This window comes from Sardina pilchardus, chromosome 10 (genome assembly GCF_963854185.1).
Source record: "Sardina pilchardus chromosome 10, fSarPil1.1, whole genome shotgun sequence".
Lineage (NCBI taxonomy): Eukaryota > Metazoa > Chordata > Actinopteri > Clupeiformes > Clupeidae > Sardina > Sardina pilchardus.
In genome coordinates this window covers 2,971,544-2,997,179 of record NC_085003.1, presented here as the reverse complement: position 1 = coordinate 2,997,179, position 25,636 = coordinate 2,971,544, and the positions used below count along the sequence as shown (strand labels likewise).

At 41.8% G+C, this 25,636-nt stretch overlaps 1 protein-coding gene across 3 annotated transcripts; it reads right to left on the bottom strand.

Moving 5' to 3' along the window:
* Positions 1-519: 519 nt before the first annotated feature.
* Positions 520-20,893, bottom strand: pot1 (protection of telomeres 1 homolog). Of its 3 annotated transcripts, XM_062548276.1 has the most exons (21): positions 20,733-20,892; positions 19,815-19,943; positions 19,330-19,405; positions 18,352-18,452; positions 17,830-17,937; positions 17,517-17,567; positions 17,241-17,361; positions 13,246-13,376; positions 12,600-12,893; positions 10,547-10,702; positions 6,839-7,008; positions 5,594-5,682; positions 5,458-5,484; positions 4,545-4,701; positions 4,122-4,309; positions 3,133-3,268; positions 2,590-2,669; positions 2,082-2,176; positions 1,398-1,503; positions 698-864; positions 520-666 (listed from the first exon to the last, which is right to left on the bottom strand). In XM_062548276.1, the coding sequence occupies exons 2-20, from the start codon at positions 19,932-19,934 to the stop codon at positions 746-748; spliced, it is 2,325 nt and encodes a 774-aa protein (XP_062404260.1). In that variant the 5' UTR covers positions 19,935-19,943; positions 20,733-20,892; the 3' UTR covers positions 520-666; positions 698-745. The 3 variants fall into 3 exon arrangements, with proteins under 3 accessions (XP_062404260.1, XP_062404261.1, XP_062404259.1); XM_062548277.1 differs by having other exon boundaries at positions 520-864; positions 18,352-18,449; positions 20,733-20,893; XM_062548275.1 differs by having other exon boundaries at positions 520-864.
* Between the last annotated feature and the right edge of the window lie 4,743 nt (positions 20,894-25,636).

The following is a 25,636-nucleotide window of genomic DNA, read 5'->3' as shown; positions in this document are numbered from 1 at the left end:
TCAGCAGGGATGAGGGGCAGTTCGGGCGCGCCCGCCTGACGGCCAGCGAGGAACTCCAGCGTGCGGCCGCGTTCTGCGCTATCAAGGGGGATGGGGGCCATCATGGTCAGACGCAAAGGACGGAGCAGCAGCGCTAGGGATGAGTGCGCCACTGTGAGGACCAAGAAGCAAAATGTTTTTTCCCCTCTCTATTGTCTTGACAGCTCACACATGACAACCTATGAAAACTGCAAATTAATTGTGAATGAAATGAAATAAGAAACATTATGCATAGTTTTTAACTGATAAAAAAAACACCATTGCTTATGTTATGTTTAGTAGGCTAAATGAAAACATTTAGAATTTAAATATATTTCCGTAATCCAGACTAAAGGTTCATTTGAAAACTGAAAGATTTTACCACATGATTTTCTCGCCTCATCTACTTAAACGGGAAAAGTTATTTTGTCTCATAGTAGGCCTAGTTATGATCCGACATTCTCTTAACATAACCCTGCATAAAAAAATAAGGTAAATAAATTGCAATTAGAATTAGTTTTTTTATTTAACAATACTTCCAAAGATGTTTTCAGAGGTTTTTACAGCACAAAAAGCTGTATCAGCTATATGAACACAACATTCACATTACTTAACTTAACATGAAGATTTCTTGAACTTAAACATATTTAAATTGCTTAGAACTTAACTTAAACATATTATACAAAACACAGTATACACATATAAATACAGTATCCAAACATGCTTCTTATTGCTCTACAGCACTTCCCCTGGTCTGGGTGTTGACAATCTGGCAGTGGACCTCTCTCTGGCCGTTTTCATCCACAGCATATAAACTCAGGCAAAGTTCCAACCAAGGACGCTGCACTGCAATGAGAGAGGAAAGCAATCCGTTCATTCTTCATACAAGATGATAACTGGTTATGTTCATTCTTCATACAAGATGATAACTGGTTATGTTCATTCTTCATACAATAAGGTGATAACTGGTCACGTTCATTCTTCATACAATAAGATTATAACTGGTCCCGTTCATTCTTCATACAATAAGATTACAACTGGTCACATTCATTCTTCATACAATAAGGTTACAACTGATTTAAGGTACAGTAGGTGATGTACAGTAGTATGTTAACATCACTGACATGACCTATATCAGTATAGGACAAAAAGTATGTGGAATAAGAGCTGAACGCATGTCCATGGTTTACGGCCACATGCAATAAGCAAAAAGTTGATGCTGCCAAAGACAATCTGGCTGCTTAAAAGCCACACTTCCATAGTTAGCAAATACCTTAAAATGGAGGGCTGAACTGGAAAGCATAGCATAGAAAAGCACAGTAAGTTTTGTTGTTGCTCTCTGGATTATAGGAATTAATCACATGGGAATTCACTCTTACACGTGCTGTTGTCTGGTGGGTGTAAAGAATCCATGATCTTTTGGATCTTCTCTTGTGCCTCCTGACTGTGGGTCAGCTCTTCAGCAGAGACATGGAAGAAGCTGTCCTGTGGTGGTGGAGGGGAAAACAGTGATCAGACGAGCCAGTCCTTCTGCATTCACTGACTTATGTACAGTATGTATTGGTCTATCTTATGGAAAGGTGGTGTGTGTTCTCTATCTTATGGAAAGGTGGTGTGTGTGCTCTATGATGGAAAGGTGGTGTGTGTGCTCTATGATGGAAAGGTAGTGTGTGTGTGGTCTATCCAGGGTTCCCACTGTAAGTCAATGTAAAATTCCATGACTTTTCCTGACAAAAAACTGAGAAAACAGAACCAGAACATGACCTATAATGACTGATGCAATACTGAGCAACGTTGGCCTACTCACAACCACTCAAGCAAGCAGTAAAGCTAATAACCAGATATACACAAACTAGTCAACTCTACATGCAAATATACAGAATCTGTAGAAGGCCTAATGTATTTTCCTTCAAGTAAATTGCAAACTGCTACAACAAACACATTTTCCATGACTTCCTCCTCAAATATGATACAATTCCCTGACTTTCCCTGTCTGGAGTAGACTTGGAACTTCCATGCCCCGTGGGAACCCTGTCTATGGGGTGGGAAGGTGGTTTGCCTACAGAGTCCTCCAACAGCAAGGCCTCCAGTGTGGCTGTGCCATCATCCAGCTCAAACTTCATCACCAACACATACTCCATCAGCTGGAGCCCCAGGCCTGGAGGGAGGGGGAGAGAGAGGGGGGGAGAGAGGGAGATAGAAAGAGAGTGAGAGAGAGAGAGAGGGAGAGGGGGAGAGAGAGGGAGAGGGAGAGAGAGAAAGAGAGAGAGGGGGGGGGAGAGGGAGAGGGAGAGAGAGAGAGAGAGAGAGAGTTACACTCAGGACAATATATCAAGGGGCCACTGTCTGCTAAATAATATGAATGTGTGAAATATATTATATATGAAACAATATGAATAAATAATGCTGCTGCTACTGTTCTTCACATCAGACACTGAATGATCACTAATTGTGAATATCTTTCTACATACACTAACTGGGTTGTAAAGACGTTTGTTTTCAACTTCACAGTTGTGAGTGAACTAAGCTAATCATACAGGTTACACTGGTTATTTCCATTTGATGATTTACCTTCAGAAATGCTCCTCTCATTCCAGACCTCTATGCCTTCAACACACTTCACAAGTCTTCGGACGGAACACTGTCTGCAGCTAGAACACAATCATTTGATTTCAAAAGTGCAGCGAGATTAAGAAAAATACTTCCTTTAATGTAAAGAGATCTAACGACAGTAGTGATGACAGTAGTCCACGATTGTGCTAGTACAATAGACAGAAGCAACAATGACATGTTGCCAAAAAAACAGACTAATTAAAGACATTGAACGACATCATTTTGTCACGTAAGGACAGTGTTCATGTTGCATAGACCTTTTAATGATATTTTGAGTGTGTTAAAAGGCAAAAAGGCATGTTTAGATGATGCCCCCACAACTAGCACTGTAGATCATTGGGGGCTCTGACCATTAGCTGCAGCTAGTCCAGTTTGGTAGCACCGACTTTGATTGTGTTTTTCCTATCGACAGTAGTCGATGTCTAGCGATCAAGATCAATGTAAGAATGGGATTTCTCCTTTAATTGTGGTTCATGGTTTTGTATTCTCTGATGAACTGACCCATAAAACTGCCTTTTCCCTCTGAACAGGAAAGGGACCATGCTGTCAAGGAAGGTCAGCTTGCCCCTCGAGGACTTCACAGGAATCAAGAATTCCTCATCAGACGAGAGGTGGCATATTTCGTCAAAGCTTGCACCTGTGGAAGACAATTGAGTAGACATTTAGATTCTACAGACAGACACACAATGGTCATAGAATAGTAATCCTTACCAAGGTATTTCTTAGGTTTAGGTATAAACTCAGTTGATATTTTAAGAGAACGCCCAGACAATGCCTTGTTCTGCTAGAACAATGAGCGAAGGCAGTTGATTCTAATCATCATTTTGGATTAGAGCAAACAGGCAGCGTCTTGTTAACTCATCATGGCCAATTTCTAACCTGGAACCCCTTCTGTCTGATTAATATCAAAAGCAATGGCCAACAGCAGGCTCTGTGCAGACTCATCCCAAACAGGTTGTTTATCTGATCTGGGAACAGAAATCTCCATACGTGGCTGCACTTGCCACGTTAGCTTGGCTCTTACTTCAGAATGTACACAGTAGGCACGACGTGGGCCTGACTGAGACAGAAATACACCAATTTGTTTCTGTATGTGTACCTGTTCATTTTAATAGAAGTGAAGTGTATAAATATGCTCTGGTCAGAAGGAATATGCACCCACAGTGCTGCCGCTATTAATTGCTACAATGATCCTAATGGAGTTCTATCTCTACCAGATAGATAGATAGATAGTTTATTGATCCCCAAGGGGAAATTCAAGACACCAATACACAAATGTCAGATGGGTGATTGAAAAACGCTTCAAATGGTTATGGTGTAAAGTGACTTCAGAGTAAAGAGTCTGAATTTGAGACTGCATTCCGTTGTCTTTGTACTTGTACTCTGCACAATGACAATAAAGTTTAATCTAATCTAATCGTATCTAATCAAATGAATATTAGGTCTGACAAATCCAATCATGTCACCCAGTAAAAGGTTGCCTCACTCACCCTGCACAAAGATAAGTTTAGAGTCACTGTGTGCCGGGCTCTTGGAGGACACATGCAGGGTGATCTGCCGGCTGTGATCTTGGGTATCCGTGGTCACGCTATCAGCCCAGGCTGCCCGGCAGGGCCTGGTGTCCCTCACAGCCTGCCCAAACCTTGCCCTCAGAGTCGCAGGGTCTGGAATCTCCTCACTGACAAAGACAAGAGGGGGAAAATGGCAGCGTTTCCTCCAATCACAGAGCAGTACGATACCAGCACAAGTAAATGTAGTACTCCTTCAAGTTCATGAACCGATTCATGAGGTCAAATCAAGTAAGATACAGTATGGTGCAGTGTGGCCTGGTTTTGCCTTATTGGCTGTAAGCAGCGTGTACTGTATGTGGGTAGTTGATGACATTTCAGGGCTGACCCTGCATGCACACTTACATGGTTTTACACTGGGAACAGAACAGCTTCAGACACTGGTAGAGTCTCTTGGGCTGATAGGACTTGACCTGGGCTTCAACATGGAACACCCCAGGAGGGGAGGAGCTCTTCACATGAGCCAAAGACACCTTTTGAAGAGTATGTGTGCATTTCCGCACTGTCACAGACAGACAGACAGACAGACAGACAGACAGACAGACAGACAGACAGACAGACACACACAGTACACACACAGAGAGAGAGAGAGAAATATATATATATATATATATATATATATATATACAGTATGAATATGAAACATCTGTAATGAAAAATGTAACTCAATTTACAACTTTGGGCGCTCTCTGTGTGTGTGTGTGTGTGTGTGTGTGTGTGTGTGTGTGTGTGTGTGTGTGTGTGTGTGTGTGTGTTGGAGATTAACATTCTACAAATTACATGTAAACGCTATCCTATTAGTAATTACAGTAAGATTTGAGTGTGTGTTACCTACATGGGTTTTCTATCTTTTTGACATTTTGATTTGGACATTGTTCAGTGCTTAAAACAAAGACAATTTCTGTGTCTTACGTTATCGGACTTTCTGAAGATGTCTTAGGCCTAAATGGACACTTCTTAGCATAGCCTAGCAGCCTATTAGAGTTAGCATGATAAGACATGGCATATTTATTGGAACAAGCCAGGTAATAAATAAACTTGCTTGAGACATTTCAAACTAGCATTTTAAGCTGGTTTGAAATGTTTTAGCTGCAGCCACAGGCACATTGTGGGAATTGGTGTTTAACCTACCAATAATGTAAGGCCTTAATTTGACAATATTAAATATAAGACTTAAAAAAAAAATAATACCCTGTTAATTCAAAATGCCCCAGTTGATTTTTAGGAATATGGGTGGACAGAAAAGTGGATGACAAACCTGTTTGACATTCCCAAGTGACTCCATCTGAAATAGAATTTTTAATCTGTAAAACTTGCATAGAAATCTAGGCAACATCAATGCTTGCCAGTGAGTATGAAGGCAAATGTGCCCAAAATGTTGCCATGCTACTCACCAATGAACTGTGATGCTGTAAACCAGGACAGGTCATCCAAGGAGCTGTTCATGTCCCCCTCCATCTGTTCAGCACAGGACTGCAGCGCTCTGGACAGACAGAACAGCAGGCAGGCTCATACCTCATGCCATCCCAGTGCATCTTTTATGGCAGTACACGTCCATTCATTGGGTTTACTAATAAATCACTCCTTGGCAGTTGGCTCTTGGCCATGTGATAACCTGCAGAGCGGCCGCTTCTCTAGTGACCAGTGTGGGGCTGGAGAGGAGAGGAGTGTACTGTACCTCTGGAGCTTGGCCACGTCTCTAGTGACCAGTGTGGGGCTGGAGAGGAGAGGAGTGTACTGTACCTCTGGAGCTTGGCCACGTCTCTAGTGACCAGTGTGGGGCTGTAAGAGGAGGAGAGGAAAGGAGTCTACTGTACCTCTGGAGCTTGGCCACGTCTCTAGTGACCAGTGTGGGGCTGTAAGAGGAGGAGAGGAAAGGAGTCTACTGTACCTCTGGAGCTTGGCCACGTCTCTAGTGACCAGTGTGGGGCTGGAGAGGAGAGGAGTGTACTGTACCTCTGGAGCTTGGCCACGTCTCTAGTGACCAGTGTGGGGCTGTAAGAGGAGGAGAGGAAAGGAGTCTACTGTACCTCTGGAGCTTGGCCACGTCTCTAGTGACCAGTGTGGGGCTGTAAGAGGAGGAGAGGAAAGGAGTCTACTGTACCTCTGGAGCTTGGCCACGTCTCTAGTGACCAGTGTGGGGCTGTAAGAGGAGGAGAGGAAAGGAGTCTACTGTACCTCTGGAGCTTGGCCACGTCTCTAGTGACCAGTGTGGGGCTGGAGAGGAGAGGAGAGGAGAGGAGAGGAGTGTACTGTACCTCTAGAGCTTGGCCACGTCTCTAGTGACCAGTGTGGGGCTGGAGAGGAGAGGAGAGGAGAGGAGAGGAGTGTACTGTACCTCTGGAGCTTGGCCACGTCTCTAGTGACCAGTGTGGGGCTGGAGAGGAGAGGAGAGGAGAGGAGAGGAGTGTACTGTACCTCTGGAGCTTGGCCACGTCTCTAGTGACCAGTGTGGGGCTGGAGAGGAGAGGAGAGGAGAGGAGAGGAGTGTACTGTACCTCTGGAGCTTGGCCACGTCTCTAGTGACCAGTGTGGGCTGTAAGAGTAGGAGAGGAGAGGAGTGTACTATACCTCTGGAGCTTGGCCACGTCTCTAGTGACCAGTGTGGGCTGTAAGAGGAGGAGAGGAGTGTACTGTACCTCTGGAGCTTGGCCACGTCGGGGCTGCTGGAGGGCAGGGCACAGAGCCCCCGGCCGTAGGACGCGCCCCCATGCAGGTGGAAGCTCAGGACCTCTCTCACTGAGCAGTCCTCTCCAGGCACCGCCTGTGGCACAGCGTGCAGGTTGTAGATGCACAAGAACATGCCAGGCTGCCAACAGATCACACCAAATACTCAGGTCACAACACAGGTAGAATAGCTGGATGATGTGATGCTTATAATCCCAGTGGGCATGGCTATGTCAGATTATGGTACTTCTTTAATCTGGGGTAGTGCACTGATGCTTTGAGTACAGGGGAAATACATCTAGCATATCTTTCTGATGACTGTAAAATAACAGCAGAGGGTTAAAATACTTTTTTGTGCTAGTTGACTAAAGTAAATTAAAATATTTGCTTGGCCAAACATTCCTGAATACATGGGAAAAGACAGCGAACACTGTAGTAAGAAATTGTAAATCTGAACCATGAAACTTTTCTGAGGAACCATGAAAAATGTCTGAGATCAGGATGTTTTGGGCGGTGACCTATGACGCACATGTCTATACATAGCCCTCTAAGCATAACCCTCCTAACACCACAAAGGCATCTCAAATATGGTATAGGGCACTAGAATATCAGAAGTTCTCCTTTTTCATTTCAAGTTACTGATAACATTGTTGTTGTCTACTACAGGCTACAGTTTTATTGGCAGTAATGTCCACACCCATGAAATGCATCTTGCCTGGATGCCTACTGTAAATGTACAAGCGATCATAAATCTTTCAGAAATCTCGATTGAAGACAACATGGATTTGTGATTGGACAATTTGGAAACATAATATTTAGTGATATTTTAATTCAATCAAATGCAGACAAGTGCTAAATAACATATATGTCTGTGGTGTGACAAATTCAGATGACACATTATTGCTGTTTTATTTGATCTTTAATTTAATGTCAGCCACTAGATGGCGACAATGTATTTCATATAACTTCATTTTAGGATTGCCGAGATTGAATAATCTGCATTTCTGCTTGTTTTGCTCAATATCAAGGCTTGTTATATTTACTTTAAATGATACAATTCTCAAGGGTGAAATAAATACATACATTTAATGTGATTAAACAGACCAAGCCCAATAAACTCCAATTTCAACATCTTACATCCCACAAGAATCCAATGGGATCAAGATCGAGAACAAGCAGTTTTGCTTACAAAACGCTACTATGTGATCATCATCATCACCAGGACTAGCCTGGCTACTGCTCTTTTTTTTGCAAATGTTTTTTACTAATGAATATTGTGAACAGAAAGAAGATGGCCAGATGAAAAGACAGCATGATGCCAAAATATAGGATTAGTAAAACTACAGTAGGATTTGTTATTAAAAAAAAACCACACACACACACACACACAAGGAGAAAAAAGAATGCTCTGAGGATTTCCTCACCTGTGACTTTAGAAAGCTGAGAAAAAAAACAACTTTTGATCATGCTAACAACTGTGTCCTTTAATTTGCAAGCAAACAAGCTTTTGTATCTTACAGCTATTTAATATTCAGAGCACCTCCCAGGTGTGGTTACTGTGGTAACACGGAATATAAAATACTCACTCAAGGGGGATGAGCTTTCTTCCAACTAACACACAACAAGAAAAGTGGCAAGAAATGACAGCTCAGCTCAAGACCATGGATCATGAATGAAATGTGTTGTTGAAAACACATGACTGTTACACAGGGTTGACTGAAAGGCAGATCATTGTGTTGATTGATTGTTTCATGTCTTACTTCAAAAAAGGATCACAGTCTATTAGAACTGGCCCTAAGATGACAACATAAACAGATTTTTTTTCCAGAGTACATCTCAATATCTGACATGTTTTTGACAACTACAGAAAGTCTTGTGACTTCCATGACCCCACTAAAGCCAAAGGTTACATCAGATCTTCAGTGCCATCACATTTAGACGCCTTTCAACTCAGTCATTCTGTGAATGCGTCAAAATGGTGCACTTGAATGAGAATTAATTTTGGCAACTGCCTTGAGATGGATGATGCAAATGACACATCAGGCATGCAACAATGCCCAGGGCCTGACGAGAAAGCCCTCACGACGAGCGAGCACAAGCACTGATCAGTCTGTTGCTCAAGGTCTGCCAGCTCAGTACTGATACATGTGATTGTTCTGTCAAAGGGGAGCATTGTGACAGAGAGCTGGAGAAGGACATGGCTTCTAGAAACATCCTCTTGTGCTGTCAAAAAAGACTAGAGAAATGGACTACAGCGGGGTACAGAGGGCTTGTAATGCTGATACTGATGAAGACAAATCATTTGTTGACAACTCTGGCCATTTCCCAGAGCCCACATAGTGATTAAAAAAGAATGTAGTCAGAGGAGCCAGTACAGAATAAATGACTATGACCCACATTTGAGATAAATTGGGCCGTGCTCAAAAACACAGGAGCTAGCATAAGTTGGAGAGCAGAAGAGTATAGGCAACTAAACAATAGGCCAGGGAATGGGTATTCCATGTGTTGAGTGTGTGTGCGTGCGCATGTGTGCGTGTGTGCATGTGTGTGTATGTGTGCAAGTGAAACCAGGGGGTTGGGGTAGATCCATCTCAGCCCCATCTCTGTGTGGTGTGAGCTGTAATGACAGTATTGATCTGTCACTATCTCAGCTGCTTTAGCCTTAATAGCCTCCTTTTCTCTTTCTTCACCATTTCCCTCTATACCAGCCCATTTGAACTCAGCGCTGGAAATGACAGACCCCAGACGCATCAGCATGGCTTCAAATACCCTATTCATATCTATTAACACCGAGACTCTTGAGAAATCCACAGTATTTACACACAGCGCTGGACCAGGAGCATGTGGGTTGAAAGCCTGCTAATGATAAACATGTGCAATGTTTTCAAACAGTCAGCTAGCAAAATGTGTTTAGTGACTGTCAGTTGCAGACTTTAATCAAGCAGCACAGGGGTGTTTTTCTCCCCACCAGCAACTCCACAGGTAACCAAACCTGGATGGCATTCAAAGTTTCCAGAATCCCACCGTCTGTCGTACTGCAGTTTTAATTGAAGAACAACTTGAGAGCACTTTCTGGCGTGAAATGAAACAAACTCAGAGTAGAGTAAAGTCATCTTCTTGGGTAACTAAACGTGGATATATAAATACCTAGCATTTAAGTGCTTTGTCTACCAAATCATTTCCATTACTCATTAATGAAGCAAAGAATTGGGCCACAAAGATAGCAATGGCAGCTGATGGGGAAAGTTCAGATATTCAGGAAAATAGGCAGAGGTACACCAAAAGAGCTCTGCTGCATTGTCTGACTCCTTTAAGCAAAACAGCAGCTAGTTTATACTGAACAATGCAAATATGCTTTGAGGCTCGCCTCCATCTTCTACGCCCTTTTGTGCAAAATGCAGCTAAAGCCATTAAAGTCTTCACAGAATCTTTCTCTCAATTGTGTCACTGTGATTTTGGCAAAAAGGAATATGGCGACAATGTGAATGTGCCTTCCTCATAGCATAAGCCTTCAGTGCCTGCTAAGCGCCGCCTTTGTCTCTCTCTGTCTCTGTGTACACTCCTCCGAAGACAGAAAGGGAATAATTAAAGCTAGGATCTGCTTTGGATCTGGTGGAGCAAACAAATAGAATATTTCTGGAAGTGGCTGCCTCAGCTGAAACTGAAGCAGAGCGTTTCACCTTCAGGGCCTGAGCAACCTCCACGTGGTTGTCGTAAACCAGCACGTCAGCGATGAGGTTCTGCCCGTCTCTCCCAGCAGGACAGTCTCCCTCCAAAGCCTCCGGCTCCACTGGGATAGTCAGGAAAGGGCAGCTGTTTCGGGTGCCATCCCACACCTTAAAGAAGATCAGAAGCTTTAAGTCTCACAGATGTTGATAAACATGGGTGTGAAGGCAACTGCTTGGATGTATTTATTAGGGCTGTCCGCAAATAATCGATCAATCGATGGTCGACCAAAAAAAAATTTATTCGACCGAATTCCGTTGGTCGATTGGTCGTAGGAAAAAAAAATGCGTCAACTTTTAATTTGAAGGGCGTGAGTCGTTGTGACGAGGAAGACGTGACACGACAAGAACAGAAGGCATCCACTTATTTGACGATGTCTGGAAGACTATCTAAAATATGGGAACATTTCCAAAAGGACAAAGATGGATTATTTGCAAACTTTGCAGTAAATCATTTGCCTATCACTCGTCCACGACGAACATGCATTACCACCTCAATACTGTAAGTAGCGTTGCCTGCTAGCCTATAGCTATGTTGCATTTGCATCATCATGAACAGGAGGCGTGTGGCACGTAGGCCTACTTTAAATAAATATTCAGAATGTTCAAAGTTCGTCTGTCTTTTCTGATTATTTTTGTGACACATTCATAATTTCAAAATCTGAAATCATTTGCCCGTGTAAAGGGGACAGGTTTAGGATTATGGTCCTGCTGTGCGCCAGGAGCGTTCTAATTACGCCCCCCTGTATTGTGGGAGAATTCTGCTGTCAAGTCCGACATTCTGTCCGACATCAGCTGATTTTTGTCGATAGTCTTACTAGCGGATAGCTAACTCTTAACGGCCTAGCAGCATATTTGTTTACATTGTCAGATAATGTATTTCTATTGAAATATAAAAAATCTAAAGTGTCAGAATAAATGTGTGTATCATGATTGAAGCAGAACCTTTCTGACAATGTATGTGGGCACAACATTAACGTTACATGCACAATCAGCGTTAGGGGAGAAGTTTATCCCAGCCAAAGAAAATCTGACGCTCGTCTAGTTAGCGGATTTGCACTAAAAGTGTCAACAAGGGTAGTAGCCTACATACATACGTTGATATGAGCTTAAACTAACTGTAGGCGTCTGCAGACTATCCTGTCATAAGTATCGCAGGCGTCACGCATAGCCTAATGACCGTCAATGCATAACGATTTTGCTATATCAGCTATATCAGATATGTATGCTAGATCAGAATCAGAAAACATTTTATCAGTCAGTCACGAGGTTAGTGGTAAATGCGCATAGATAGGCTACTGGCAGCCGGGCATTAAAAATAATAATAATAATAATAATAATAATAATAATAAAAAAGCTGGGCATTAAAAAAAAAAAAAAAAATTTTTTTTTTTTTTTTTTGGGGGGGGGGGGGCGATTAATCGATTAGTCGGAGTAAATGACAGCCTCTGGTCGACCAACGAAATCCTTGGTCGTGGACAGCCCTAGTATTTATTTACATATAAAATATCCAACAGATATTTCATCAAATTTCTTTTAAAGTAATCAGCAGTGGGTTTGTCCCAAATGACAGCGGAGGCCACCTTGCTGCCTCGTGGCCAACCTCGCAGCTTTGATTTAGTCTCTTAAGGACGGGCCAAGAGCTCCCACTGCTGAACATCATCTCATTCTCTATGCTCCCAGTAATGAGTGGGAGCCAATCTATTCAGGAGGGACTTGGGGACACTTTGAAGCATAGCCTTTGAGGTTGGTCTATGTGCCCTGGAAACCTCCCCACTCCAGAAGCTACTTTTTAATATAAGGTAAGGTAAGGTACATTTATCTATATAGTACCCAACGACCACTCAAAGCGCTTCACACAAAGACCAGGACAAACACAACATAAACCATCTACAGTCTTCCACAGAGAACAGCACCAGTCTTCTTGGTGAATGTGAAGCTCACACAGAATAGGAACAGATTGGAAGCTGATGAGAAGCGCTTTGTTTTTCTGTGCTGCGTACTGTACCTTGAGGAGAGTGCAGGCACTGTCCAGGCGAGCTTTGGCCAGCAGCTGGCAGGTGAGGTCGAAGTACTGCTTGGGCAGCACAGCGGAGAGAGGCACGGTGGGGTCCCGGAGGGCGGTCAGCCCGTGGGCTGCCCACTCCCGCAGCTCCGTCACCATGCGCTGGTCCTCTTCGCTAAAGTGGAACGACTTGTTGTTGGTCCTCGGCACCACGGGGCTGCTGACCGCACCGTCAAAGGTCAGTGCAGACCAGCCCCAGCAGGTGACCAGAGTCATCGCGCCCCCAAAGGTCTGAACCTACAGTAGTGGTCAAGCAAGCAAGGACCAGTTAGAGCCATTTCTCTGCATGGGAAAGAATTTCAGATGAAATAGACCAGCTGACATTTCCAAATGATAAACATATGCAAGCCGGTAAAATATCAGCATCTCCTTTCCACCCCACTAGAGGATAAATCCTGCTGAAAGTGATACATATCAAAATGATGACTTCTAATGCAAATGGTACTCTGGCAGTATTACATAGAGGTGGATTTATTTCAAGACTGATCTGGGGCCAGTAAAGCAGTGGTCTGTAAAGTGTAGATAGCATAGAATGATTAGGAATCTCTCTGACTAATTTAACACTCGCTCCATGCACCAGTAACTCTACCTTCACTCTGTGCAGCCGGATGACATCGCCCGCCTTGAATATTTTAGGATGGTTCTCTTGGTTTTCACAAAAGATAGTGCAGCAGACTGTAGCCCCCGATGGGTCTGTGAGCTTCAAAGTTGAACAGTAATCTAAAAAACACAGACAGCACTGACAATCAGACGCAGAAAACAAATTACAGTTGAACTTTTTTCTTCTTTGAAGAGCAATCTCGTCTTCAGGGGGGTTTGGTGACCAGGAGGCAGTCCTCTCTTTTCATTTGACTGACCCCTTTCAACTTGACCAGCAGTGGAAGTAGCCGCGGCGCAACTTCTAATTAAACTACAGGGACAGGGAAAGGAATTACAGTACAAAGGAAAACTGTGCACCAAGAGCCTTTGTGAAAACATTCAAAAGAGAGTTCTAACCAGTAACCACCATCATGTTTCAATTATTAACATGAGGTCCCAGAGCCCACATTTGCAAGGATGGCCCTACCACTGCACATTTACAGCCATGCTGTTTTACGCCTCAAATCAATGTTATCTGGCAATGAGGAAATCTGTGAACATCACAATACAGGCAACTTACAACAAAACTATTTCTAAGATAAATGTATCCCTAATATATATATAGTGATATAAGTGGTATAAAGTGAACTGCTGAAATCACTGGGAGGGTAAAAGACAAACACAAACATGAGCAGCAGGAGAATGGGCCCATCTCCTCTGGAAGGACGGCCCATAACTGCACTTTGTAATGAGGACAGCTGTTCATCCACGAGGTCCACCATGGATTTTTCACACCGTGGCTTGTCACTTCAGAGGCAATAAAGTTCAGCCTGAGCCATTGGTCCTACTAATTAAACACGGCCAGATCTTCCTGCTCACACTAAAACATCAGCGCGCTACACCAGAGGAGCACGGAGTGGAACTGAGCTCTTTAGCATCAATGGGCTGCATCTGTACAGCACACGGATAATCAATGATCTTAGTCTGCTACTACACACATCCCCTCAACATAATTGCTTTGAGGTCTTTACATCTCCATGTCTAAACCCACATACTATTAAAGTGTCATCGATGCATATGTGACAGCCTCTGAGGAATGCTGCAGGGCTTTTATTGACTGGCTTTTGGGCTCTCATTAGCAGTGACATAATCAGGATGAATCTCATATATACAGCTGCTTGCCTGGCACCCAACCCAACCCTTGCATCACCATTTACTTTACATACATTTACACATATATAGATTTTGTATATTCTTTTTATACTCATATAAATCTAATGCATCTTTTGTACTCCTTATAATCATTGCATCATGTTAGATTATGTCAGAGTTTGATATAATGTATCAGCTCAGTAACTTTAGAACATACCAGTGTGTCTTACTGAGATAAAGTTGTGAAGAAATGCTTCCTCTCTACGAGTGAACAAAGAAACATCCTGTCTGAGCTGAATAACTCTCCTCTGATGCTTCCAGTAAATCATCAAAAAACATAACTCACGGCCATTCCAGAATTATATATAAATCTACAGTTCTTCAGAAAAAAAGCCCTTCACAGGATCCTCATCAATAGAAAACAAGGTGGCACACACATCAGAACCACAGCACAAGATCACTGAACAGTAGCCAGCTGGCTGCAGACGGTGCGGCAGGAGGAGTTCCTACAGAGAGGCCTGGCCGTAAGACTCACAGTGGGGGGGGGGAGTTTTCTACAGAGTAGAGAAGGGAAACACTTGATGCAACTCGCACACAAAGCCATTAGTGTTCTCCAAACACATTACAAGTAGGTCTACAGTATATGCATTACTCTATCCCACCCATACTGTAAAATGTACATACCATATTTATTCTTATACATAGCCTTATTCTACTGCCCTTCACTCTATTCTTACGGTTTAGTTGTTGTTAGTTTATTCCAACGTGGCCAATAAAGTGGATTCTGAGTCTGATTCTACATCACGTCTGACATGGATGGCTGAAGGGAGAGGAGTGAGGTCTGGAGCCTCACAGGTATGCGTCACCTCCTCCAACAACCTCAATTCAAACACTATAGAAACACACAACGTTTAGCAGTAGAATGGAAACGGACCAAAAACAGTGGCATTAAAAGTGCCCAATTTTGCCAATGTGGAAATGTGTATTAGTATGCAGGTTTGGAGCCACTCTGCCTCTGCCACGCAGCTCTCCCAGCACTCCCGTCCAGTGAGCAGCCTCTAACTGAGCCCAATTAAAGCTCAAATGGAAACAGACAGCTATGGCGTCCCTGCGCTGCTACTAGAACAAACCTTGGTTGCCCTCTGCTGAACAGTATTCATTTCAATCGCTGAAATTTGGTCGAGATGATTAAACTCTTAGTTGTGTCTGTCCACTGCCACACTGTACTGTACACTCAACAGAGAGAAAGCAGCAACCCAAAGAGAGAGCAATACTGTAGCTCCTCAGGCTTTAACCACAAACCTAAGAGCTGGCTTAAAGCAAACCACATCGTGTATGTGAACATGTGGAACATGTGATCTTGTGCAATGACAGAACAGCACTAGTCAGAACTGAAAGCCTCAGCATTGCATCTATGCATAGATTAATCAGAACTGTCCCTATCAAAATAAATAAATCAAAAACACACGTCACTCTCAAAGATAAGCTGGTCAAAACCATTCATAAATGTCTACTCATGATTAATTGAACCGACAGCAATATTTTTTGCATAATAGCAATAGCTGCCATTCAGCAATCTTTGTATATTGCTGTGAAAGGCTTTCTATTCAAATTGTTACTTATGTTACATCTGACCTTAACATTTGTATTAAATAATGCATTTGTTTATTTGGTTGCTTAGAATGAATCATGAAGGACATTATCATGACAGCCCTGCTCAAGGTAGGCCTATATTTACATGTCATCTCAAGCATCATCGATCGGCCATCCCTCATCATATTGCTACCACGTCCATTCTGAATCAAACATAAACCACTCCTTACAATCTTCGATGGCATCCTCCATCTGGCTGTGAGCACACTATTGATCTCCTCCACCGCTCCACCGCTCCACCCCAGAGTGGCCCCTCAGCTCATCTCTATGGGCGGACCTGTGGAGCCTCAGGCTGGGCTGTGGCCATTCAGTGGCACTAAACCAAACTACACTAAACAGACCCGTTGTCCATACAACTGCTCTAGGACTTCACCTTCATCTGTCATCAGCTCTCCAAATCAAAGTCTAGACTCTCCTCCGCACTCAGGGTACTCCTCTGATCAGTAAACAATAGTGTTTGGTGTCCCTCATTTGAGCTTTCAACCCTTGTCTGTGGATGCTTTGGTTGAAGTCGTTGTCTTCCCTCTGATGCTTACCCTTATGTTTCAAAATCTGATGTTGTTGAGAACAATTCTGCTTCTTTTTTGATACCTCTCTCATGCTTCCAACTTTCTTATACATTATCCAACCCTACACACCATAAAACCACATCACTCTGTCTTTCACACATCAGACTCCCTCATGACTTTGTAGTGTTAGTGATATTCTGTGCATAAGATGGTTCACCTTGTGTCAGAGGTGTCGGACAGCGTGTGAGAACTGTATGAGAGTGTGATGGTGTGTAAGATTGGTCAGTATGGAAAACCATGTCCCATAGTCCTACATCAGTCAAATCCGTCTTATCCCACCTTGAGGCAAACAAAGGCCGTATACGACCTGACTGAGCATTTTTTAATGCTGTGAAAAGGATTTTGAGAGCTTGACAATTCCCCGTCATTTCAGCTCTAATCTCAGCTCTAAGTCTAAGCTAAGTGCTTAAGAGTCTTTAGTGCCATAAAAAGGGGACCGATGGCTCAATATCATAAAAGCAGAGGTAGAAAATCTTCAGATGTGGATAAGCCATTTACCAGTGTATATAGAGTCATAGAATACAGAGGGGATATGACTTCAGAGAGACAGACAGATTATACATCTCACATCTCTTTTATGATCTCCACTATTCATTGAAATGATAATGTTTCTATGAACAAAAGCACTCACCTGTTCCTTTGGTGGGGAAGGGCAACTTAAAAAAGGTCACGACTCCGTAGACATTCACCTGGGATCCATGTTTCAGCGCATTCAGTGGAACATACTTATACTTGGCAGCAGGCTTTAGGACCTGGAGGAGGAGACCATCGAGGAGCTCTCATTTTCTAGAATATGGCCATACTATACAATTGTCTGTTCTCAAATACATGCACTTTCATGCTAACAAAAGGAGGTCTAGATAGAAGAATGGGGAAATCAGAGCTGGAGGAAGGGAGAGAATCTCACAGTAGCGCTGGCTCCAGATGTTCCTGCTGCAGGCGCTGTAGCAGCACAAACCTGCGACCAGATCAAAAGTTTGAACATCATCTTCCGTCAGTCAGCCCCACACCTAGCTGTTGGCCAGGGCGTTGTACCAAGTCTTATACAATTGTCAGAGAGATACGACTTCACTGATGTAAGGAAAAACTGATGTACTGACATTTGCAGGTTGTGCTCTGGACATATGCTCATGGCCTTATGTTTCCAAAGTCCAGAGTTCCATTGATACGCTATCATAAGTCAGGACAGAGTGTGGTCATATGAAACCAAATGTACTTACATGAACATGAGCCTCGGCGCCATTCAAATTAAGGTTACAGGGATGCAGTTTGTCTTTCCCAAAGGTGGGAGAGGGACTCACCGTAAAGCCCCACAACACAACAACATCCTGCGGAGGCAGAAGAGTGCATGAGGAGATGGCAGAGAGAGCCAGTCATGCACATTCTGCTAAATGAGCCACCTAAGAGATATATAGGCTACATGGTATGGTTAAAAATACTGGAATTTACATGTTATAATGATTTAAAATGCATTAATTGTTATCAATGTAACTGTATTGAATGTGGTATTGAATACCACCCATTTAAATTGCATTTAAATACAGTTACTCATATTTTGCATTTTAAATATGTAATCCAGAATACATGTATTCTGTCACTTCCCAACACTGGGTGCCTCAATCTACAACCTACAAGAATCCAACACTAAAGAAAGAACCATGGTAACAACAGCCATCACAGGTCTGTGCCATGCCAAAATGTATATTATATTATCGTTTTGTAATATGGCCGCAAAGGAATACCCCTTGATTGACAGCATGTGAGAAGTCCTTGGCCAGCCCTCCAAACAACACGACATTGATGGATATGTTATTTGATGCTTGGCTCTGTTTGGGGACATCTTCTGAAGACAGAAAATTGACAGTAGAAAAAGAAAAATGATTTAGAAAATAAACAGACAGACAGTGCCAGTTTTCACAACCATTTGTGCAATGCGGCAAAACTCAAGACTGTTGATTACAGGACAGCGCCTGAAAAGCAACATCCACTTTGACCTAAGACAGTTTCTCTCATAATGCAATTGCAACAATAATTGTTTTTTTTATCATTTACAATAGAAAATCAATGTGAAACAATCTTTTACAGACAAAATGTGATTAAAACATTAAAAACAATAGAGAAATGTCCGATTACACAGATTAAATTAGACAAAGATTAAAACATATCTGTGTGAAAATTCTGACTTCCAAGACATCATCCAACATGTTTGTTGTTCAAAGCAACATCAGTCTAGGGCTATTTCAAGGGGGGTATTCCAGAAAGAAAGTTCATCAAACTGTCTGTCTAACCTAATCTCTGGGTTGATTAACCACCAGATGGGGGAACTAGGAGGTCTCACTTCCAAAACACCTAATGGGTTAGTTCAATCTACACAGAGTTGGTTAATTTCTATCATCAGGAAATTATCAAATTTGTTTGGGCTATAAACATGGTGTGATATTTGTGCAGTTAATTGTTTTATAAATACTGTAATTCCTGGCCAGTGGCTCAACAAATATTAAAAACCCTAACAGCACAAACCATCACAAACTGTAGCCATACTAAGATCAGCCTGCTATTTGTATTACTATTTTGCTGCACCAGCTAATGAGTTTAATACAGTATATTCATTTCAAATAACAGGTGAGAATACATTTTAATTTCAAAATGATGCTTGATGCTCTGAAAGCCCCAGATATCTGAATCAGGTGTGAGTCATGCATTATTAGGCGAGAAAATACCTTGAATCACAGACTTTAGGAGGTATTTTACATGGTCGCCCATATTTAACAAAGGACCCTTACAAACCACTTTGCCCTGTAAGACAAACAGACCATATGCAGAAAACGTGAGCAATTAAATAAGTTGTCAGAGGATAATCTTAATAATTACTTAGTTACATAGAGTTTATGCATCTGGGATTTGATCAAAGAAATACATGTGTCCCCATTGTATGTATGTACTTGCTGCCATGAGGCTCTGTGGAATTAAGTGTGAAACTGCAATTTTGTGTCAGCACAGCTGGTAGTGGGCTGGAGTTCTATTTCTTTTATCTTGTAGTGTCGCACCACACCGCATAAGTGTACAAGCCTTTACATACTTTATTCATGCAGGGATGCGGTACATTATCATTTATCTGTGTAGGGATGCCATACTTCAGGCTATAATGTGTCTGTGTAGGGATGCCATACAGTATATTACAAGAGGGATTATTTTTGCACCAAACCTTCACATATTTTCCAGCACACTCAGACTTTGCTGTTAAAGTGTGTAGGGGTATGCTTTGCAGAGTCTTCGGTAACCATTTGTCCATGTTCAATGGATCTTGGTCGGTGTAAACCGGCATGATTTCAATCTGGGAGCAAGAATGACAAGCCACTCAGACGTAGTACACTCAATATTTTCAGAAATCCTGATAAATCATACAAATAACCTCAAGTTGGTTTGGACCAATTGAGCCCAGTCATAAAACATAAATTGCAACTCTAACGTCCCTACAATAGCTAAAAGAATGCTAAAACTATGCAAAAAAACCAACTGGTACTAATGGTAACTTAAGACTTCCTTCTATCCTCTGTTGCTTATGTTTACATCCAAGCATGAGAATAAGAATGGACATCTAGGTTGCTACAGTAACTCCAAAATGAGCTCTACAAATAGGCCTAAATGTCCAGCTCTACAGCAAAACATTACCACCACCATGGTCATTCGGGGACTCCGTACAAAACTGCACTGCCGGAGGAATTATTTTCTGTCCATATGAAGAAAATGCAACATGCAAATATACGTCGCGTTGCGCAGTACTGCACTTTAGAGCAGAAATACAATAGTTTGGACATAATTTGCACTGCAGTGTCTTGTCGCATAACTGCAGTTCTTTTTGTAAGGATTGTTGCCTAAACAACGTTGCTGTCTTAAAAACATGGAACCTATGTTCTTCTAAACAGACAACAGTTTTAGTGATTGTGTATGGCCATATCCTTGAACAAATCCTAGTTAACAGTGCGCTATGGGCATAATTATTAGCATTAACGTTTGCTCTAACAGTCTCTGGATACCTAGCTGCTGTGGCGGCTAGCTTGCAAGTTACTATTTGCAAGTGTTTTGGTGTTGCTGGCAGTACTGTCGTGCTAGAAAAACGTACCTGAATTGTAAGCCAAGTGCAAGATAATAAAATATCGATGGAGACAATTCTATTGTATTAAGTAGGCTGAAATACTGCCTTGGATGACTTTTTGGGAGTATCCAAGCTGTTCATTTCCCGGCTGAGTTTCGAAGCAACCTGTTCCTGAACTGAGCATGCGTCAGTTACGGGCAGTGGTCATGTGACCTTCATTTAGAGAGGCGGTCTGCGGCATAGACAGTAAAAGATATGGACAGAGCTATCACGTAGACGGCAGCAGAGACCGAGGAAGCAAATTTCAACGGTTTTTTTAGGTCTTCTTATTTCGTCATAGGTCTCCTGCGCAGGCTCAGGTGTCGTACATGTGACGTAGGCACGTAGTCTGACCTATGGCGACGCTTTACTCTCGCTGGACGCATGCGCCTTTAACACTTTAGCATTGACTTTCGAAAAACGTTAATTACTCAGCCGATAAGACAGTTACGAGATTATTATGTCAATTTCACAATGTAGTATGTACCCCGACAATAGAAAATGTTCATATAAAGGCTTAAAACGCTTCAGCTCTAACGTAATTTGATGTCAAAGTGGCGCTTACGCCCCATAGGATTCAATGGAATGACCAGCTAGCCACGGTCTTCTCGTTAGCATGGCGGCCGCCATACTGTCTACACTCTCAGAACGTTCGCTGCCCCCTTGGTCTGCGGCCAGTTTGTAGGGCCCATGTTTACGCGCACGTTACGCCTTAATGGGCGCAAAACGTTAGTAGCCTACATCTGGCCCCCAGTTCCTTACTCCCAAAAAACATTTGATCTATTGTTCAAATGAATGCAATACATATATAATTTCAATCATTATTCATTCCCTGTTCCCAATCTAAACACTTTAACTGCTGAATATAAAACCAGATTATGATAACTCAACTAGGCCTATTATAATTTAATGTAGGCTACGGATCTAGCTATGGTGAGGTGATTGTCTAATTTCATTTCAATTTCGCAATGAGCATGGAAAATAGCCTGGTTAACACCAGACCACTTCTCAAATCTCAATTGCTAACAGGTTAATGTGATGGGTTCTCCCCGGCTATGGAGGATGTTCTAATGAAGAAACTGTTATCACCATCATTACCATAGCTAATTCAGCCAAGAAATTTAACTATTGAAGAAATTAGATGGTCTATCACATTATTGCATTTCATCAATTGAGGTTAAAAGTAACGAGTACTTCATGCTTCAAATGTAGTGGAGTAAAAGTACATTATTTGTCTTTCAAATGTAGTGGAATAAAAGTCACAAGTATCCAAAAACAGTAATACTCAAGTAAAGTAATACTCAAAAATCATATAGGCTACTTAAGTACAGTAAATCAAGTAAATGTACTTACTGTCCACCTCTGGATCTAGGGTGGTCAGGTCTATTTTCATCAAGGTTATGTGCCCAAAGAATGAGGTCAGCTGACTTTCTGAATATATTGAATGACCAGGTTATTCCATCAATGGATTTTTTTCTTCCCTGATGGCACAGGCATATTCCAAGATGCCAGAATTCATTGGACTCAAATTGTGAAAGAGTGGTTCTGGGAGCATGAGATGTCATCTTCACATATGGATTGGCCACCACCTTCTACAGTCCACACCTTAACCTCACAGTCTTTTCATGAGCTGCGAAACTTTCTGTTTGTACCACCGACCTGGTGGCACAAACTTGCAAGAGTAGTTTTTCCGCTCACAAGCGAGACAGCCATCATTCCACCCGAAATAGGTCAAATAACCATTCCTATGACTCCGAAGCTGATCAGGTAAGGCAAATTAAGCTAAGAAAAACTTGCATAGTTTACTTTAAATCCAAGTGGTGACCTTTGTTTTGGCCAGGCAGTGTAGCATAGAAGTCAGACCATTACTCCTGTTGCCTAAGCACACTCACTTATAGGCCTACTGCGTTTTGTGACATTTATAGTTATTCTTTCATCACATGATTAATGTATTTTTTTGTATAAAATCTTAGCCATTGATCTTGATGTTTGTGTTTGTGTGTGTGTGTGTGTGTGTGTGTGTGTGTGTGTTTTCGTGCATAGTACCCTTTCCTCTGAGAATGGGCCTCCTAGGGGATGTGAGTGACTCTGTTCTCTCTTGTGACTCTCTGGTGTTGGACATCAATGACTTGTGACCCAATTAGCATTCTTATTCTGTTGCAGTGATGTAGTGAGGACAAATAAGTAACCAACCTCCCTTGACAATTTAGTTTGCTGTGCTTTCTTCTGCAAACCTGTGCAGGAGGAAACAACATTCAATTCTTAGCCTTTTCAGAGCTCTATGACAATCAAGGTCAGAGAGATCAACTGAAAAAGAAAACAGCGCAATAAAGATAGCCATAATTATGTCTGATTGTGTCTGATTTCTGTTGAGAGATACCCATGGAGATGGCTAGTTGCAGCGCGCCACAAGTCAAACTCAGAGCACACACAGATCATGTGTGTCTAAATGTATGTGTGTCTATGTGTATTGGCGGAGATGATTCATGTAATTGACTACATGGATAACAGATCAGCTACTCTTGTATGGTGAGGACGTTTTTTTCCCTGAGGGTTCGTCCATGCTTCTAATCAATACGCTTAATGCAGGAAACAAATTTAGTCTGTCCAAAAGGTAACGTTCCGTCACAGGCTGCCAAACACACTGCACATAATGATGAAATGGTTGGCATTTACAAGGTGGGGTTATTCATCTTGCTTTGTGCGCTTTCAACATAACCAGAGATTGTACCTGACCATAAACATGCACCACTTGTTTAACCTTTCCAGTCAAGATTGTTTTGCAATTGTGGCTATGCATATCATCAAACTCAATTGATTGCCAAGGAGAAAATATGCCAAACCAGGGTGGGCTCTTTAATGAAAGAGGTAGCCATCTTGGAAATCTCATGATCCAGAAATGTTGACTAGTTGTCCTAAGGATGCCCAAGACATAAAAACCTAAGGTGGTTTTCCCCTTGACTAAGATACATAAGCAACATTGCTGTAGAAGCTTGGTGATCATGAAGATGATCAAAGATAGATCCAGACACATAAAGTGGACAGGACGCCATCATGTTGGAAAACAACTCTTGAAACAAATCTGATAATATCACATCCAGTTGGCTGTTTTTTTTTTTCTATTTCACTTCAGACTCAAATACACGTTTGTATCTACACAAACATAGTCTGAAACTAACATTCTTTTAGGGTTATTAAAGGGTTTAAGCAGACAAATATATATATATATATATATATATATATATATATTGAGAGCCAAAGTATGTTTGGCAATGCTGGAAATAGCTGCTATCATTAGTAAGATAATTATTAAAAGGGAGGCTGTCTTATTAAACAGCATTGATGTCCTCACACTGTAAGAAGAAAGACTATTTCAATTCCATGATGTTGTGGTTTGGCCAACTGCTCACTGAATTTCTTCAGTTACTGGTCTGACATGGTTGGCAGTGTAACAGCCTTTATCATACTTCTTTATTCTGTGTCCATGAGACAGGAGAAGCTATGAAGGGAGTCACTGTGTGATCAGCCACTGACCTTATTTGTCATAATGTTTGCCATAGTCTTCAGTCCAAATCCTGAGATGCATTGTGCAGAATCAGTCATGAATATGTAGGAGATTTTATTCATCAAGGTATTTATGAAAAAGTATAGGTTTGAGATAGGAAAGCTGGTTCAGGCTATTTACCATGCTGGTGGCGATCAAGGTTTCCTAGAAGAGCTGAAGGCATTTTTACTATGTGGGCTGAAGGCTTTGGAATTGAGTGCTGTAAGTTAGTGCCATGTAATACATTTCATATTTGTAGATTTTAGCATTTACATGTGATGAAGGAATAACTATAATTGTCACAAAATGCAGCATCTACAAGTTTGCCATACAGTATCAATATCAAAGGCCAAAAACATGTTTGAGGAAATACATAATCACACACATGTTCACAGACAAATGAACAAACATCCTACAGTATTAGTGGTTTTCATTGCGTTTTGCTCATGACTAACCACATACATGTATACATTAAATATAACTCCTCACGTATACTCATTATCCTTTATTTATTTCTCTAGAGATTATAGGCACCAGTTCTCAGATATGTAGGCCTACTATTATTGTTCCCTCCAGCCTGGTCCATGAAGTGCAATCTGCATGGAGAATAAATGTGGGTTTGATTATAAATCCTGTTGAAATGGAAGTTAACAATCGAGATCACTCACTGGAGGATTCGGTGGAGTTTGACCTTGTTAACCTGATGGGTAAAGTACTGTTACTGTACACTGAAATGTTCTGTTGTAAATATGTGACATTATACTCATGTCAGATATGAATAACACTGATAATGGTGTCATTGAAGAAACCTTTACCACAACTTTTTCATATCTGCAGTCACTTGCCTTCGTATATAAAATATACTTGACTGAAAGTGAGGTATACTTGCAACAATAGTCTTACAGTTCATACAAATTAATTACTTAAATACAGGACAAACAGGAAGTTTCTGTTTGGCCTACTTGTTTATGGACAACATGTTCTGTTTGTTGATGAACAGTTTCCCTTGTGTCATTTTGAATAGAGCACAAGGCAGTTTAAAAGCCATGTGTGAAATACGATTTGCAATCGAGAACAGCTTTAGGAGAAGATAACCTCCTAGACCTTCTTCTGAGACATTCTTATTTTGTATATCACTTCAAGATCAAAGGTTTGTTCAAAGACACTGAACAAAATAATATCTAATTCCTATTCATAGCCCAAATAGTATAACCAAATGACTCTTCTGTTCAATCAAACTAGTACCCCTTACCCCCAGATGCACTCCCAAAAATGCCACACATGTATAAAACAATCCTTTATTGTAAATAAACGATTTGTATAAAAATGGCATGCTTTACTCAGGGCA